The sequence below is a fragment of the Haliotis asinina genome, chromosome 14, assembly GCF_037392515.1.
Source record: "Haliotis asinina isolate JCU_RB_2024 chromosome 14, JCU_Hal_asi_v2, whole genome shotgun sequence".
NCBI lineage: Eukaryota > Metazoa > Mollusca > Gastropoda > Lepetellida > Haliotidae > Haliotis > Haliotis asinina.
The window spans coordinates 20,954,754-20,974,582 of record NC_090293.1 but is presented as its reverse complement, the minus strand read 5'-3'; the positions used below and the strand labels follow the sequence as shown (position 1 = coordinate 20,974,582).

The following is a 19,829-nucleotide window of genomic DNA, read 5'->3' as shown; positions in this document are numbered from 1 at the left end:
CAATGGGCTTCACTCATTGTACCCATGTTAGGAATCAGACCGGAGCCTTTGGTGTGACGAGCGAACGTTTTAACAGGAACCCCTGCATGATGCGATGCTCTGTGACGTGTAGCACAATGTGAGGATGCAGGATTCTTCGATGTCTGTGGGTCTTCATTCTTGTCGTAATATGCGGATTGGGTGGTTATTATTCTACAGTTGATTGGTGACACCCACTCATCGTGGAAACACAGGCTTAGTTTTGTTTGTTTTTGGCCTGACCAGACAATATTTCAGCTATATGACGCAGGTGTGGAAATAACATGTACAAGGCAATAGACACAGGGTTAGAATGCTGATGAAACCTTTGGTCAAGTCATCAGATTCGTCGGACACTGTTATGTCATTTGAGTCTGCTATAAACCTGTGGTTATGGTTTAAATTCCATGTACGCCAAGTAACTAAATATATTTGAAAACTTTACTGTTCACAGACGCCAATTTCCACAACAAACCTTCACACGTGGGTTACAGTTTACGACCCCATCAGCTACCGCGCTTAACTCGTGTTTGTCGTGTTTGAAATTGACCATTATTGACAGATATTAAAACCCGTCAATGAAATTGATCCATCCGGTCAAGGACCCACCAACCTGTACTGCAGAACACCGAACATCACGACCAGCACACACACACACGGCCAATTATGGCCTAGGGGCTAATATTTGAGGGTGGGGCACATTTCGCAAAGGCCACAGCGATAGACGGTCCTATTATGAAATTTGACACACATAACAACTGGATTCTGTTTATCATTGCGAATAACCTACCTGACCTCTAGACGACACAGGTTCAGCTGGTGTGTATTTTTGGCAAATGAGGCGAACAGTGTTCTCCTCTTAGCTCTTCCAGGCCCGTTGTCACGTAAGCCCTATAATGTGGCAGAGTGATGTCGTTACTTTTCCACAAAGCGATCCAAAGTACACGACCATTATGGCAGTTACTTTAAAGATACGAGGCCCCATTCCGAATAATTCAAACACGAATAATTCAAGCAATGGTCCCTTTGACAAATCATTTCTATTTTAACAAGCACGGTGTTTTCAGTACAATGAGCTGCACGTGTCGGTTGGTAAACAAACCCCTTTATGGTCCAGTCAGCTAGACCATACATTGGAGCCACCCCATCTTTATTTTAATCGGTCAGTACCATTACGGGGTATGAACCCACTCTGTGAGTCTGTTTCCTCGTTTGACATACAGATGAAACAGGCAGTTGCAATGAGAAACCCGCCAAGATACCGAGGCGCGGACCTCGGAGAAGACAACCTTGCTCACTTCCGTGTTTTCTAAATACCTTTGAAGTTCGCCGCCTGTTGTATATATCACCATATGGCGGAACATGGACATATAATTGTCTTTGCCCTCTATAGCTGACATTTCTTTGATGCTCCTACTTCAAATATTTTGCTGGCTAGAGAATTAGACACATTGTCTGCGGGATGCCAAACGAGGGTTAAAACATGAATCACGCGGTCAGTGTTTGGTTTTCAGGCGTGTGTGTACTGGTCGTAGAGAATGTATGTACACAAATTAAAGCATGCTGTTTTCGATACAAGAGTATACCTGTCCAGGTTCGATACCCCAGATGGGTGCAGTGTGTGAAACTCCATCGGTGTGCCCCTGCCTTGATGTGGTTGACTTGGCAGCTAAATTCTGGTTAAATCATTCTCACTTAGTGCAGACAAAATGCATGTTTATGACAATCGATTTTGTTCAATAGGCGGAGTTTGCAAGTTATATTTGTGTAATGCATTCCCTAGGATGTTGAAGAGGAATGTGTGCTGACTGATCCTTTGATCAGTGTTGTAATGTTGGTGTTTAAGTACATATTTGGTTCCACTGATATCATGAATGTTTTTGGGGTCAGAAATCAGATACAGGTGCCACGAGCCTCGTGAAATGAACACTCTTACCAAGAGATTTAGAAAGGTTTATAAAAATCTGCTCATGGCTACTTAAGGATTTTAGACAAGCGAGGCATAAATTGTTTTCTAATCTCTGCCAAGGGGTTTGTGAAATTACACGGACAAAACGGAAGCATAGAAACAGGTGTTACAGTAACTCATTCATACAATCTCACGTTAATAGATCTCGCGCCATAACGACTTTATCCAGCATTCAGAGTACAAAAAACATATGTTTATCTACTATACTATTATTCGCTTTGCTGCACACCAGACGCCGTGGAGGAGACAGCCGGCAGAGGTGGTGATACCGTGATCGACGGCGGCGGTTACAGGTAAATTGATTAGGAAAATATTTTGATTTGCTGTTTGTGAGGCGAGCACTTAGGTGATGTAAAGGGTTTACTGTTACGTCGATTCCGAAGTAAACTCGGTTACACAACTGTGAGAAGCGATAAAGAGCTCACATCTTTCTTGGAGTATTTTAGATGTTGATTTGTTATCGTAACATTAACCGTATTTTCACGAAAAAAGAAATGGAGGTGGATGATGGTTGGTTTATTTCCACATGGTTGTTGTTTTTTTCTAAAACCAGATGACTGTTAATAACTCGTACATTAGTTAGACAGACCTGAAGCTGTGAGGAAAACGGACAATTATATCACTCTTGGATTTTTTTTCTCGTCTTGATACGCTACTGTATAATTTTCCTTTGTTCGTTTTCTCGTGGGACATATGTCGTAAACTATGGGTCTCAAGTAGAGGATCCCAGTCAGTCTACATATAGCTGGAATAAAGTCACTTAAAATCTGATATCTGTTGGTAGAATACAAGCGATGACATTTACATCCGATAAACCGATAAACGTTGGTGCAAGTGAAAGTATGCATTGACAAGTTTCAGTAATCGACGTGCTCATTCTCTGATGGCTGATGAGTGAGTGAGTTTAGATTTACTCGACTTTAACAATATTCCAGTAATATCACGGCGTGGGACACCAGAATGGGCTACACACTTTGTACCCATGAGGAGGAGTCGAACCCGAGTCTTCGGCGTGACGAGCGAACGCTTTAACCACTCGGCTACCCCACACTCACTCACTCTGAAGTTTCTTTGATTTGATTTTTTTTCAAATGTTATTAGGATGGGTGTACGTTTCGATGGTCGGGTGGTTAATTTGTTCTCTCGTCTCCTGGTTCTATTCTCAAAATGGTTATAATGTAAACAGATGTCCCGTGTCACGGCCATGATTTAGCAGGATCTTACAAACCATACCCACTCACTCACTCATACGCAAACATGATGCACCAAGTTGTCCAGATCCAGATTTAGGATACAGTACTCCTTGATGGACCTTATATACATTCATCAGGTATCAGTACATATAAACCCTTAATGAACCTTTTATACATTCAACTTGTATGAGTGCTGGTCTGGAGACCAAACATATGGACGGATCGCACAAACGCACCATGTTTCGAGGGTCACCGAGAAGCATGCTTTTTCACGTGCGAGCAGACCAGGTATTCTTGACCACGTGGGACACTGTTAAATCGATCAGTGTGTTGTACAGGATTGTTCGAGCAAGGTGACTGTTCGTCACGCTTGTATTAGCTTGTCCAGGTAGGATGCAGTTATATAGTTAAATAGAATTTGAACAGACAGTTCATCAAATTAGAAGTAGCCCATATGTAGCTGTAACAGTGCAGCAATCTTGGAATACTAATAGATAGTATAGATAATAGAATTTCAAGTTTTATATTAAGTTTCTTTCCCCATTATAAGAGATTCACGTTTAGTTCCCCATGTTTGTTGGTTAGATTATTTCATACATTTATAGCCAAGAGAATCACGTTTTGTTCCCCAAATAGTACACTACGACACATAACTTTTCAATTCCACTGCGCACCAAATACATATAAACCATTAAGGAACCTTTTATACATTCATCAGGTATCAGTACATAGACACCTTAATGAACCTTTTATACTTTCACCGTGTATCCGTACATATAAACCATTAAGGAACCTTTTATACATTCACTGTGTGTCAGTACATATACACCTTATTGAACCTTTTATACATTCAACGTGTATCCGTACATATACTCTTTCATAAGAAACCTTTTATACTTTCATCATTTATCAATCAATACATATATATTCTTTTGCTTTGACCCGTCAATATAAATCATGGGTATCCTGGTACCATAGAATACATAATCAGTTACGATTGGTTCAGATCGGTTTTTGGTTATTTGTAACCAGCGTCAGCATTCCACCAAGGCACAACCCAGGGACTGTCACAGACACTGTGTCTGACGTGTGTTATTTATCACAATCAATGTTAACAATTGCGATTGAAATGTTGTCTTACATTGTCCTGGACAGCTAATCAGGATGAGATTGGTGCAAAGGTCAAAGGTAAACCTGCCATTCTGGACGACATGCCGTGGGAAATTTATTATAATTCCTGGTTGATTGACAAGGAAATTAACATGACTGCTGCACGTGACATTAAATATCTAGAGATAAATAATGCATCATTGCATTGTCATGTTAGTAATGTATTATTGGTAACCTAGCTATGTCGACAGGGTAATTGATATCACTGAAATTAGATTTCCAAATGTCGTTCTTATACATAATTTGGAATATCATGCAACTGATCACCGGTTAACAAACGTTAACTATATAAATGTTCAATTATATGTCTCCTTTGTTCACTATGTCAGACGGGATCATGTTAGATAAAACAAACTCCAAAAACCGCTATCACCTTTAATTGTTTCTTTCTCACAATTGCCCGATCCCCGTGAACATCCGGTGCAGACCTTGACTTCAGCAACCCACGCTTGTCGAAATGCGCGATAGGGCCCCGTTCCACAAAACGACCGTAGAGCTAAGATGATCGTAACTCCCATAGCTTAACATAGACTTAAGACAGTTGTAGTGATGCGGCCGCTGTGAGGAATGGGACCATGGTTCGATTTGGATGGCACATCGATGATCATGATACTTTACAGTGACTGAGTGAGTATAGTTTTACGTCGCACTCAGCAATATTCCAGCTGTAATGCGTCGGTCTGTAAATAATCGAGTCTGCACCAGACAATCCAGTGACCAACAACATGAGCATCGATCTGCGCAGTTGGGAAACAATGACGTGTTAATCAAGTCAGCGAGCTTGACCACCCGATCCGGTTAGTCGCCTCCTACGACAAGCGAACATGGGTTGCTGAAGGCCTACTCTACCACGGGACCTTCACCGATCCGATTATTTACAGATCGCGCCATATAGCTGAAATATTACGCAAATGAACTCATGTTTGATCGTATACATATTACTTTGTGATTGACAAATAAACTACTAGTATCAACTCGTATTTGACATAACACACATCAACTCGGGTTTGACAGTGTACATACTTGCTCGTGTTGGACAGAATTAATATCTACTACTGGTAAACACATAAGATGATCCACGACCTGACAAATGCCCCAAATTTGCATACTTGGGAACGCCCCACAGAACGATCCACTTGAAACAAGAGGGAGACAGGATGTCTGATAAATATCGAGAAGTTCATTTTCCCCGTGCGTTTCACGCATGAATTGTTATAGCACACTCGATTTGGGAACAGGTACAATCCAAACGAATTGAATCAACACAATATACTGAGCAAATATGTTTAGAACCACCGATCCATTTCACGAAGCAAATGACATTTTCCTGGGTTTTTTAAACAAAATTTTTGAATATCTAAAATGCTTGTCAATGCCCCAATCATCTATTTGTCTTCGTCTTAACTAAAGGTTAACGTGCAATATCAGTAGCTTATGCCTGAAATTGCAGTCTTATCATTCGAAGAAATATGCGGTGTTGATTTCATGTCACGAATGTATTGCACGTGCATAATCGTCAAGCTACCTGTAGCAGCCAAGTGTACTCGCCCAATTCGTTGTACCGCCTCTCTTGTCACAAATGCGTTTAGTGCGCAGGATCATCTAATATGTGTCTAGCAGTAGTATTTGGCAATACACATGCTATAGTCTGTTTGCAGTGAAAACGTACCGATGAATTTCACCCAAAACAAAAACGTAAGTCGAATAAAGTGAAATTAAGATATCATTGCAAATAATACCTTGCTAGGTGAACATTTAGAATCTCAGAATTGTATTCAACGTAAGGTAAAAGTTGTTTAACAAAGTTTCGAATCGCCTTATTTGTTTGTATTACATGGGGAAGGTACATCAAACGAGACAACGAGAACAAGTAGGGTTGGTCTAAGTTAGCCCTCATGTACCGAGCGTATTCATCGATACGTTTTCACCGCAAACAGATCATAACCCATGTTTGACTGTAACTATCTGCTTGTGTTTTACTGTAACTATCTGTTCGTGTTTGAGTGTAACCATCTTGTGTTTGATTGTAACTATCCGCTCGTGTTTGATTGTAACTATCCGCTCGTGTTTGACTGTAACTATCCGCTCGTGTTGATTGTACCTATCCGCTCGTGTTGATTGTACCTATCCGCTCGTGTTGATTGTACCTATCCGCTCGTCTATGACTGTACATATATCAGCTCCTGTTTAATAACATGTAATAACTCTACTCCCGAATTCGTGACCTTTATACGACCGTACTTGACATTAGGGACACTGCTGCCACAATGCCATGTTATCGTGAATGTACGCCTGTGCTAATAAATAGCCAGTTTATTGCTCTTCTGTTGCTGTTGTATATTTCAACGCGTCACAAAAGCGATAAACCTGAAACGGTTTTGACATCTCGGTGCACTGGACTTGAAAACTTCCGGTGATTTGTCAGTACAGTGTAGAGTTTTCTTTTAACTAAAGCCCCTTGTAATTTTAAAGTAACGGTTGTAACTAGTTTCGATTTGGAGAACATCGAGATTTATTATTTAATCATACATGTTAATAATGAAGGACAGTTCGTGTACGAAACAACAAACATCTGCAACATTTTAGCTGTACAAAATTATCTCCCTTGTCCCTTGATCTTGATTATATTTTTTATTATAAACGGGGTCATGGGTATATCAGAAGTCATAAACTTGTGTTCGAATCTAATTCGCACTGATCAAGTGTGTAGGTATGTCGGCACCATACCAGCGTTCGTGGGTAAACCCGTAAACGTGTACGATAGGTTGGTTAGCCTAGTGGGTTATCTAAAAAATGGAGTTCGCGCGTTACGCCGAAATTCCGGTTGTGATTCCCCACATGGATACAATGCATGAAGACCATTTCTGGTGTTATTGCGATATTGCAGGAATATTGCTAAAAGCGGCGTCAATCAATACTCACTCACTAACAGATACGCACATGTCGCCTCTCGATATAACGACCAATCGTGATATAGCAAACACTACAGAGAGGGGCGATCAACCTAGACTAAGGTTTAGTCTCTGAATATATATAATTTTGATAGTAACAAACAAACCCATGTTAATTGGAAATGCGCCCCAGGGAGACCAAAGATTCCTAAACCTGAAGAAATCTAGACTTGCTTCATTTAAGGCTTTAGCACTGCAGAGAAGGCTTGGCATTAAGCAAAATAATGTGGCTTAGGGACTGTGAGACAGACTACGATCAACCCAACTCTGTCATGTCTTGGAGCAAGTGGGGTTTGAGTATATCGGCCATACGCTGGTCAAGTGGTTCGTGGCAAGTAAGGAGCATGTCGAGATGACATAAAGAGGGTGGGTGGGTAAGAAGCATGTCAACTTAAACAGAGGAAACAGGATAACCGCCAAAGAGCGTGTGCATTGTTTCGGAAGGAAATGCCCCTTTGATCACAAACTCCTGTGAAGTCTGTGAATCAGGGCCAGGGCCAGATGCATTCAATACAACCATGCAATTCTGTCATGTTCAGCAAATCTTGATTACTGTAGTTTAAACACAAAAACAATATTGGCTCCTTTTCGTTTTAGTTTAGCAACTGTTTTGATGACTGGGGATTGTTTTGCCTGTAATTAATGTTCATTTCAAAGCCTTGATATTAGTTTAGGATGTGTGAGTTCTTTAAGTGGCATTTAGAAGTTGGTGCGGGTGATGGTGTTGATGGCTGGTATGGAGAAGCATGCATAACGTGTACAAAGTGACACCCCTTGCACAGCGTGTACAAAGTGGCACCCCTTGCACAACCTGTACAAAGTGACACCCCTCATATATATAAACTCACCGTATCCACTTCGCAGAGTTAAGACTGAGTGATCACAGGATACAAACTGAACTAGGTAGGAGAACAAGACCACTACACCTGTGCAAGGCCGTCTCTCTAGTGAGGGCTCAGTTCTTGAAGATAATGAGCACGATTTCATGAATTGTTCTAAATATTTCAGAAGTAAGGTAAATCCCTTTCATCTCAAAATAATACCCCGTGAAGGTCCCGCGGTAGAATAGGCCTTCAGCAACCCATGCTTGCCATAAAAGGCGACTCAGTTTGTCGTAAGAGGCGACTAACGGGATCGTGTGGTCAGACTCGCTGACTTGGTTGACACATGTCATCGGTTCCCAATTGCGCAGATCGATGCTCAGGTTGTTGATCACTGGATTGTCTGGTCCATACTCTATTATTCACAGACCGCCGCCATATAGCTGTAATATTGCTGAGTGCGGCGTAAAACTAAACTCACTCACTCAAAATAATAAATTTCAAAGTCTCAATACAATCGAAAAATTAGCCAACCAAATACATGTATATGTATATATATATATATATATATATATACATATATATACAACTTCAAACAAATATTGAAAACTTCTTGATTGTGCTAGGCCATTATTATATTCATTATACTGCATGTCTTGTTACAGTGATTCATTACATACCTTGCTTATACAACACCTAGCGTCTAATTGTTGTGATAAGTATCATCTGTGTGTACACGTATTTCTATATCTTTGTACTTTTATGTTTATGTCTGTAGTTTATAGAATATTGCCACTGTTCCTTAATGGAATCTCGTCGATCTATAGTGCATTCATTCAGCTATAAAGCTCGATGCGTATAGTAAGTTACTTGGTTCGGACATTTATATAAAAATAAAAATTATTAAATCGGGCTTTTGCGCGTATTTGAACAACAAAATAGAGGCCTTTGGTGACTTTTCAAGCTTTCTGCCACATATTTCCACGTGAGCTGCAGTTCCATAGGACGTTTTTATGGAATAAATTTTAAGAAGACACTGGGATCCTCCGCGCTTGTTTCTTGCTGACCATTCTTCTAAATACCAGGAATGGTTGAGAAGTAATGTCTGTTTATCTTGATCCGCTTCTGGATGACCACCCACAGCAGATGCCAAACAACGGACAATGGACACCCTCAGTTTTGCTTACAGAAATGGTATCTTGTGTCTGTTTTTATAGACGGAACGCCGTCAAACGTAAACATCAAGTGACTGGTTTGCCCGAGGCGCGGCGAAAGCTGTGTTTTTAAGTTGAGCGTGGTACACCCAGTGACAGAGATGATGATAAATATACAATTAACTCTGGTGGCGTTGAGTTATGGGGACAAGATGAACCGATGTTTGTAGAATTGTTCAATCAGCTGCCGAGGAGAGGACAGAATGACGCCTTGCAGACATAACATAAGGAATGTCCACACTATATTTTGCTACTTCATCGACCTTTTACCATGTGAAGAATATGACGCTTCCAATTTGATCTGGGTTTTGGAAATCCGGGTCCAAATTGATCACCTGTACCTAATGTGTTTCCTCATTCGTATTTATTACCGAAATGTGGTATATTAATACCAGAAGCTATAGTCAATAGTGTTCTGGCATTGGCTGAAGTAGTAGCGAATACGTTATGTTAATGACAGAATCAATAGTCAATAGTGTTCTGGCATTGCCTGAACTAGTAGCGAATACGTTATGACAGAATCAATAGTCAATAGTGTTCTGGCATTGCCTGAACTAGTAGCGAATACGTTATGACAGAATCAATAGTCAATAGTGTTCTGGCATTGCCTGAACTAGTAGCGAATACGTTATGACAGAATCAATAGTCAATAGTGTTCTGGCATTGCCTGAACTAGTAGCGAATACGTTATGACAGAATCAATAGTCAATAGTGTTCTGGCATTGGCTGAACTAGTAGCGAATATGTTATGTTAATGACAGAATCAATAGTCAATAGTGCATGTTTTTCGTTATCTCGTATAGTGTTATGATATTTCCTGAACCGACATCACATATCAACTGGAATGCTATTAGAAAACTTTGAAGCACTTAATATTCACCCTTTACAATCAAGACATTTACAAGACAACAAGAAATCAGCACTGCATTTAAAGGAATATTTAATGTCTTCACACAACAAGCCTAACTGGGATGGGACGGGTCCAAATTTTTTACCAGGGTACCCAATCCCCATTACCCTACACAACCTGGTGTTTTTTAATTCCGCACATTAAATTTGCAAGAAGTGGCAATATGTTCTTCAGTTCGGGGTTTTCAATATCTTAACCATGTATCATATTCAAAAGAAGTGACTGTAAGTTATGTCTAAAACTTCAAAGACAACCTTTTAATCCTGAAGGAATAACATATTACATTGTGTAATCTATTAGTCACATAACGGGTCCGTATATTGAGCCGGGTATCTGGGTCAAACATATTAACCATCCACCCGAGTATACGGGCTACTCGTCCCAGCCCTAAAGCATATATACTGTACATTCATGAATCTTGAAGTGTATAGGACGTAGGACAGGGCCTCTAGGAATTTCCAGTATTGATCAAGTTCCAGGTGCATTCTTCAAGAACAGTTCTCACGACTGCAACTACAGAACAGAGCCACATCTACAATCTTTTTGCCTATTCTCCCGTTTCCAACAACACCACCACCAACAACATTACCACATTGATGGCAACAACACATGTCTGTGGCGCAGTTCTTTGTAGCTTAACCTTGGCCCTGAGCCACACAGCTACTTTATAAGTAAGATGACATAACCTCAGAGGTGTCCTCGACGTAACGCCATGATCTGTCTGTGGGCCTGTCGGGAACCATATTTTACGGACGCTTTAAACATCTGTTTCGAGACATGGCGATTGGAGAACATTATGAACATTAGGAACTAGGAACATTATGTCAGCGATATGGATGGTTGCTTGTTCGATTTTTATCTCCGCACTTAGACATGAACCAGATGATACGTCAGTGTCTTCAGTCGACGCTGAACTAGAAAGTCCGGTGAAGTACAACCATCTGTGCCGGCACACGATGCTATGCATCAAACACTTCGATAAATAGTATGACCACGACAGTCTTATCGGAGAACATTAAAAACAAATTCTTAGGCAGATAATCCGTAATTATGAGTTGGATGTTATCTTGTACGCCCCGAAGTCTTGTTTTGCTAAGTGCGTGCGTGCGTGCGTGGGTGCGTGTGGGTGCGTGCATGCGTACGTGAGTGGGTGGGTGAGAAGGTGAGTGAGTTTAGTTTAGTTTAACGTCGCTTTTAACAATATTCCAGCAATATCACAACGGGGTACACCTCAAATGGGCTTCACACATTCTACCCATAGAATCTGAAAGACAAATGTAATGTATATAACGTCGCCATGTGAAATTTTGAAACGTTCTGCTAGACACTGAAACTCTGAACACTTACGCTGTAAAGCCACATGCAACGTAAAACACAACTTTGCACATTCTGATACCTTTCGGTATGCACTTACAGAAACAAATCATCAACAATACTAATCCAACCTATAAAGTTCAAACGATTCACTAATTTACCCCCAACGCTGGGGAGAAAAAGTGGTTTCAACAGCTATGCTGCGCTGCGCTCATAACGAGCATGAGTATGAGGTCGTGAGCAGTAGTCTAATCTTTGTTGTGTACACAAACAAGTAAATTATCTACTCGTTACATAAAAAAAATGTTGATTGTTAAGCAGCCTCTGTCACAGAGAAAGCTCAATGTCTGGTTTATTGACGCCTATATGTCTGCCTACCTGTCTGCTAATGACAATATGCAATGCACAGCTTCAGTCCTTCACAACATGCAATTTCAAATTAACACTTGTCGGCTTAGTCGGCTCTTTGTTTATGGCTTCTAAGCGTATTGGCAAATGAACCAGTGGCCAATGAAAAGGTTTTGTCACACTTGAGTGCATACCCGCCGGCTCTGACTGGGTTCGGTATCGCGGCTGCTTCGTTTCGAGGGAGGTAAACCCAAGTACAAATTATTGCACTTTTGATTTGCGATTATACGCTTATAATTTTTTGTTTTTTGTTTTTCTAAATCAGCGATGTATTTTATATTTCATGAATAATTGGGTTTGATGTTTTGGTTGCATGCGACCTTGCTCATAATGGTACATCTGGAAGGAACAAATCCATACACTTCAAGCAGGTATGAATTCTCAGAGAGAATCATTGAAATTAATTTCGCCGGCGTCAGTGACCTGTTGGTTATAATTCTCATAAACCACAATAGCTAGAAACGAGAAATACGAAATAGAAAATGGAGGAAAGTCCGGAAAAGTGAACCCGAATGGTCGCCCGTCGTGTATCAAAGCTCATATCACATGTATGGCAGCAACACTTTATATCCAGGGACAAGAAAACCTCCATTAGCCTTGACTCCTTATAACTCTTGTTTCAGAACATTTTGTCTTTCAATACATTCATTAAAGTATACCTAATATTCTTGAAACTATGCATGTTGAACACTAGAATAACATGAATATAGATAAGAAAACATGGATGTTTTCTATATACTTCCGACCCGTGAAGGTCCCGGGGTAGAATAGGCCTTCAGCAACCCATGCTTGCCATAAAAGGCGACTCAGTTTGTCGTAAGAGGCGACTAACGGGATCGGGTGGTCAGGCTCGTTGACATATGTCATCGGTTCCCAATTGTGCAGATCGATGCTCATGTTGTTGATCACTGGATTGTCTGGTCCATACTCGATTATTTACAGACCGCCGCCATATAGCTGGAATATTGCTGAATGCGGCGTAAAACTAAACTCACTCACTATATACTTCTTTTGTGGGTCCAAGGAAGGGCTAGGTGTGTGTGTAAGCTACCGTACCTTATAGGAGCCTAGCAAAGTTTGGAAAGAGGAGGTACAGATGCCAGATCGTAAGACATGCGACAAACCAGGCACCAACTGTTGTCTTTCTGTTACTGGATCTGCATTGACAGATTACTTTAGGCAGGGATAATCTACAACTATATAGGCATCCTGCTTTAGGATATTTATCTGCTTCTTTCAGCGGCAGTCCTGCAGCTCGAGAGCGGGGTCAGTCTGTGGATATGTCTGCTGGACACCAAGACAGACGGACCACTGACCCCGGACAGTTTAGGGGAGACGGTCATCATGGGTCTGGAGGAGCTGACGGTCAAAGGGATGAACGCAGAGGACGCCGCCATCTTTGTGGCCGGTCACGGCCGAGGAGGTGAGGATGCTGAAGACGTTTTACTGCCGTTCTAATGTCTGTCTAGGAGGAACTTTGATTTTTTTGTTTTTTTTGTTTTTGTTTTGACAAATGTATGCTGTTTCACGATCATCGGAAAAGCTGTACACGGAATTCGAATCAAATCAAGATGGTTGCTGGCTGAAATTCGGAAACGTCCCTTGTTACTAAGCGGTCTTTTGTTACGATAGTCTGTTAACATAAGCAATTATTCTTTGTTTTTGCTTTGCTCTGCAATATTTCTTCTTTTGATCAAAAAAGGATGGTTTACGTTGACTTTCAAACTTTATGCAACCTGCGCTCAAACCTTTTTCGGCCTTTCTTGTACCAGTCTCATTCCTTGCTTTTTTTTTTGTTCAGGTAGAGACGTCAGATTTTGCTCACACGTATAGCCTTATCAGTGAAACGCTCCAAAACGTTGTTTTTTCGCTTTTCGGGAAACCAAGGAAAACCTTGATGTTACTTTTCCAGGGACTATGCTCGCAACATATGTGGCGGAAGTACCGGACTTTTTCAGTGGAGTCATCTTGATGGGTACATATCTCAAACCACAGTTCAAGGCATCGACATTTCCGCTTCCTGTCTTGACGATCACTGGAGACCTCGACGGGATATCTCGGATAACCAGCGTGGCGGAAGCGTTTAGGTGAGACGTTGTCGTCGTTCAGGGGTGCTTGGGTAGCCTTGTGGTTAAGCGTTCACTCGTCACGCCGAACATCCGGGTTCGATTCTCCACATGGGTACAATATATGAAGTCCATTTTTGGTGTACCTTGCCGTGATATTGCTGGAATGTTGCTACATGCGGCGTAAAACCACACTCACTCACTCATTGACTGCCATTGTTCAGGAAGAGGTATGTCATATCAGCCAGGAGCGGTGGGGTAGCCTAGTGAATATAGCTATAGCTATCCCCGAAGACCGATTCCCCATATGAGTACAATGTGTGAAGCCTTCATCCGGTGTTTCCCATCGTGGTGTATTGCTGGAATATTGCTAAAAGCGGCGTAACTCCCAAACCACTCACTCACTCACTCACTTTTCCGCTATGTCTGCTGTTGATATGATTGGAGAGGTGGGTTTGATTCCGTAGGTGGGCACATTTTTGTTTTGTGTGTGTACATTTCAAGCTTGTCTGTATCCTGTCTGATTCTATCAATGTAATCTACACACTACAGGTCAATGCGAGATGACGTCACCTTTGACTCGGACCTCGTGTACCACAGCCCTATGGTGTTCATGGACGGCTTCAATCACGGCGTCTTCTCGTCCGGCGAACTTCCTGGCAATATGCCGGCTCTGGATATCAGCGCTGAAGGCTCGATGGAAGACGGTCAGAGATTGGTCGCCAACTGCACAGCGTTATTCATTGCCAACACGATGAAGGCGCCCTCTGCTTTCGTAAATGTAGCCAGGATTCTATTTAGAGAAGCATACGAGAAAGCAGTGCTCATAACAAAGGTTGGATTATGTTTGGCAAATTGTTTTGACTGTGGAATTTGTATTGTACTTTGAAAACGTTTAGGCATTGCCTCAGATGAGTGCCCTTTATCCAAACGCAAACATCCTGTTATATGGATAGTCTCCCTCTATATTCTTTGCGTTACAGCGGAAACCTGTTCTAACAGATGTTTTGTTTTTGGATAGAATATGCTGCTCAGTTTTTGGTAGGGATAAATGAATACTTCAGATATATTTATATATACACTTATAACAAAGATAAACCTTTACCTTATCAAAGATGCCGTAGTGGTTTTCTAGCAGAACGTTATTCTTTCATTAACTGAAAGTCATTTAGTATAATTTCTTTCTGTGATAACTAGAAGTAGCTCTCCTCCAACAGGGAACATGTATTCGGTGTAAGCGTCTTGTAGCAAATATCATGAGTATTTCAACCATGTTGTAAAAGCTATCTTAGCACGAAGGTTATTATGACCTTAACATAGACTGGCGCTAAGGCTGTTTTATACCATGTAACCCAGATCAAAATTAGCCCCCATTAATCTATGCTCTCCGAACGCAGCAATGGGCCAGAAGGTCAGCCACGATGACGTGGCTCGTGACTTCTTCCTTCCCGGACGGTGTTGATCATTGTTCCAGTCAGGATTATGGATTCGTTCTTGTATCTGAAGTATGTCTCTCTGTGGCACACGGTAATTAATGCATCACTGCCCTCTTCCATCCAGCCGATCCTGGAGGTGAAGGAGATGACACAAAACCCACAGGGGGAGTCCTACTTCGTCAGGGTGGCACAGAAGTGGCTGTCAGGTCTCCAGGGACAGGAGTCCACTAGACTCAAGGTCAGTCTCACCCATCCCTACCCCACCATCACCCATAACTAAATCCCTGACCCATGGCCCCCTTAAGGAGTTTGTCCCAAGTTCACCCTCTTGTCATTAGTCGACAATGAGAATTATTCTTCAGCAGCCGTACAGAGGGGACAATTATATGGTCTCTGTCCCCAGGAAGATTAGGGATCTTCGACCATATGTCCTTGTTGTAACAGGTAATAAAGGAAATGATGTGTACAGGCTTTCTGACTTGTGACATACAGGTCATGATATCCATTTGCGTAAATGGTGCTCAGAATGTCAATCACTGGATTATCAAGTTACTCCTGACTTCATCGTTTACTGACCATTGTTGTATATCGGAGTTCTGAGACAAACTAATCGTGGTAAACCACTTCTCATTGTCCAGATTAGGTTTGGGGGTTTCTTGAACCCTATGGGTCTGATTCATTTACATCTCTTTAATGCAGTTTTCGGTTGTATTTCCAATATTTTGGGAAATAGTATTTGTGTGTGGGTAATAACGTTTTCATGTTTTATGTACATTTTATGAAGATATTGCTATTTAGTTCTCAGATTTTTGGTTAAAAAATATTCTTTTGAAATATCGACTTGAATACGTGTGATATTGAAATACTGACTTCGGAGAACTACCCCGTGCGTGATAAAACGTTTCCACCATGACATTCTTGTCTTGACTGGTGTTCCTGAAATTTTGCTTGATCTCTTTAGGTGGAGAGTTACATTGTAGGAGAGGCCACCGAGATCCCACCCTCGGTATTAGCTGAACGGCACCATTCAGTGGTCATAACATTCTCCGACGTGCTGCGCCCACAGACACAGGGTATCGATGAGAAACCAGAAGCACCATTTGAGATAGCTGCCCGGATGGTGAGCCCACAGAGGATAAAGAAAGCGCTGGGAGACACAAACATCACCAAGTTGTATACATGCAGGGACCTTAATTATGTGAGCATCATATATACAAAATGTCAGCAAATTTGACAAACACTAAACTGTCTGAAACAGGTACTACATGTTTATACGTTTCAATATACAGAAATGTACCTTATACAAAGTCAAAATGCAGAATGCACCGAATGGAAGTGTGTAGCAATCGGTTTTCACCTTGGTCTCGTAAACAATACTTTAATTAGAAAACAAACCTTGTTATCTTGAAACAATTCTATGTCTTCTTACATTTGAAAAGTTACTGAATTTTGACAAGCATTTCAACATGGTGAACTGAATGTGGACACATTACGCCAATACTGTCTTGTTATTTACAGGGATCCTACTTGACCGCATACAACAAGGCGTCAGAAACTGCCCGCCGTCGTTTTGACGACAGACATAAAGGCATCATTTTCCACACAGATATGTTGGTTCAGAGTGATCTTGCCTGGAAACTCACTAAGCTTCTGGTAGAAATCAAAGAGCATGAGCTTCACGTGACCGCGATCTCGTACATGACTCCAAATTTAGAAACTCTTGGAGAAAGAGCTGGTTTATATTACTGCAAAATACTTCCTCCGGACAGAGCTATAGAATGGATTTATGTGGATTCATTAAGATCAAATATGGCGTCTTGAAGGTCCTTGAGAAGTGTTCCGACCTTGAGAAGTGTTCCGAGTTGACCATGGATGTGTTTGAACTACGATTCCGGAACAGCTGGGTGTTCTAACGCCTACTTATTGGTGTCGGCAAAAGGCGAATGTGTTGAACTCAGAACAGAGAACAGTGGTTTTGGGATACCGTTTGTCGACTGAAACAAGCGCTGTGCAGAGGACTTGAAGTTGGACCGAAGAATATACCTCATTCCAAACAGCATTTAGGACGTATATTACGTTTAATATCTGCTCAAATGAACATACACATTATACCATTATATAACTCCTTCAGATTTAAGGTGTTGGCCATGTGCTTTTCAATTCCTTGTATTAAAGGTGCAGTCCTGCAGCCTAGTGATCAAAGTGTTAGCTTGCCATGCCTGGTTCTATTCACAAGGGTTCTATTCTGCACATGGACACCGTTTGTGATCATGCTTGGTCAGGGTTGGACGGGAGGTCACCTAAATCTTCATGCCAGTCAATCACCACAGACTTGATTCAGTACGATACACATTAGGTTGATCTTACAGAATCTGATTAGTTCTTGAAGGCATAATGCCTGGATTCTGAATTTTCATTTTTGCTTCTGTATGCTCTTTATGGATCCTGTTTGGTCTTGTCCTCTTACCTCATATTGTGTTAAAATTTCATGGAACTGACTTTGTTCATGGTTATGAAATCCTTTCAGCTTCCATGCCTTTAAAACTCAACCTTGAACTTGACTTGGCACAGACAGTGAGACATACACTGTCTGTGCACATGCTGTATTAAAACTTCATCTTTCATTGTTGTCCATGAAGTCTAAACTTTAATGACAGAAACACTGACCATGAAAACAGCATTGTGTACATGAAATTCAGTTTGTGATGTTTGGGTCATTAGAAGTAAGCAATCAGTTTTAGTGAAAGTGTTCACTTTTTGAGAGAAATGTATGCATATCCACTTGTTGGAACATCATCCATGATCCAGAACTCCCAAATACGAGGGTGTACGTTTAATTTTCACCTCAACATTCTATACTGACTTACCTACTGTAATGCTGATACATCTTATCAGTGTTTGTTCCTCTCTACATCATTGGCTCTGTACATGAACTGAAGAATATTTATACCAAATGAAGTGCCATACATTTCACAATATTTGTGATGTCTTAAACATTCTATTTATTGTTTCTTGGAACAACTGACTGCATAATTGTTGTAGCTGAACTAATTTGTAATCATGTATCAAACTGAGTAGAATAAGGTTGAAATTTTGAAGTAGTTTCATAATAAATCAGAAATTTGTGTCTTTGCTTGTTTGTCATATAACTTTTCAGAAACTGCAATCAAGCATGAAGTGAGTGGGTACATGTTGAAATTCTCACACGGTACTAGGTAACATTAGACACCATATGAGATTGCACTTGTGCAGTCAGATTTCAGTGCAAGTGTAAATTTGGATGAAAGTTATGGTACTTTCAAAGCTCTTAGCAATTTGGATTTTAGGGTGTATTTATTCAAGGATTTGGTAATTTATCAGGTACTGTGACTTAGAATAATGCCTTCAACGTTAAGCCATTCGGACAGAATACAAGGCTCTGCTTAAAATTGTTTTGGAACAGACGACCCCCAGCTCGGCCATATTAGTCAAGTTACAAAACAAACTGCTTGGTTAGTCCTCATTAGCAAGACAAAAAGAATTAAAGCAGATGCCAACAATGTTGAGAATAGGATTATCAACCAGTTGAAAACAGGATTGTGGACCAGTTACCAACAGCCATTAGCACAGGATTGTGGACCAGTTGCCAACAGCCATGAGAACACCCTTTTGGGTGGCATCAACAATGGTCTCCTTGGAGGTAGAAGAGTGCGAGATTGAGACATGTCCCATGGAGGGATGCTTACCATTAAACTACGTCTACACCTCTGACATGTCACTGTATCCCAATAATTCCATGTAGCTGGAATACTGGTGAGTTCATGTTAATCAAACACACAAAATAATAAATCTCTATCTTGCTCTCATTCACTCTACTACTACTGCTGCTACTACTACTTGGCAGCTATGTTATGTCTCTTCATAAGAACAACAAACACCACAGTGATTTATTTGCTTATAAACTGCTTTATATTCTGCCTAACAAGTAATTGTAAGACAGATCCATAACAGTGCTATGATAGTGTAACACAGGTGGCATGTCAAGGCTCTCACAGAGCAGCGTCAGGTCACAGTTTACACTTCCTGACTGGACCATGTAACAACGGGGCAAGATGCTCATGCCGTGCTGAACATCAAACGTAAGATAAAACAAATCTTGTCACAATGTTCCTTGAAACCTTCACTTTCTGTATGTCAACACCCAGACAGAAACATACAAATTGATGGGGGAAAAAAATGAATATCAGATAAAAATAAATCTTGTGTGAACAAATGAATTACAGAAAAAATATATTGAAGGCCAGACGAATTTTATTTCTTGTTTTACTGATTTTTGTAATCAGATAACCATAAGACAGGAGATAACAAATAAAAATAAAA

At 40.9% G+C, this 19,829-nt stretch overlaps 1 protein-coding gene across 1 annotated transcript in view; it reads left to right on the top strand.

The window, feature by feature from the left end:
• Window positions 1-18,596, top strand: part of LOC137260631 (uncharacterized) — a 36,402-nt gene extending 17,806 nt beyond the window's left edge. Inside the window, exons 2-7 of the mRNA XM_067798229.1 lie at window positions 13,209-13,391; window positions 13,881-14,055; window positions 14,587-14,869; window positions 15,595-15,708; window positions 16,432-16,668; window positions 16,989-18,596. Coding sequence (XP_067654330.1) covers window positions 13,209-13,391; window positions 13,881-14,055; window positions 14,587-14,869; window positions 15,595-15,708; window positions 16,432-16,668; window positions 16,989-17,291 — 1,295 coding nt within the window. The 3' untranslated portion in view covers window positions 17,292-18,596. The remainder of the gene's footprint in view (window positions 1-13,208; window positions 13,392-13,880; window positions 14,056-14,586; window positions 14,870-15,594; window positions 15,709-16,431; window positions 16,669-16,988) is intronic.
• Window positions 18,597-19,829: the final 1,233 nt, after the last annotated feature.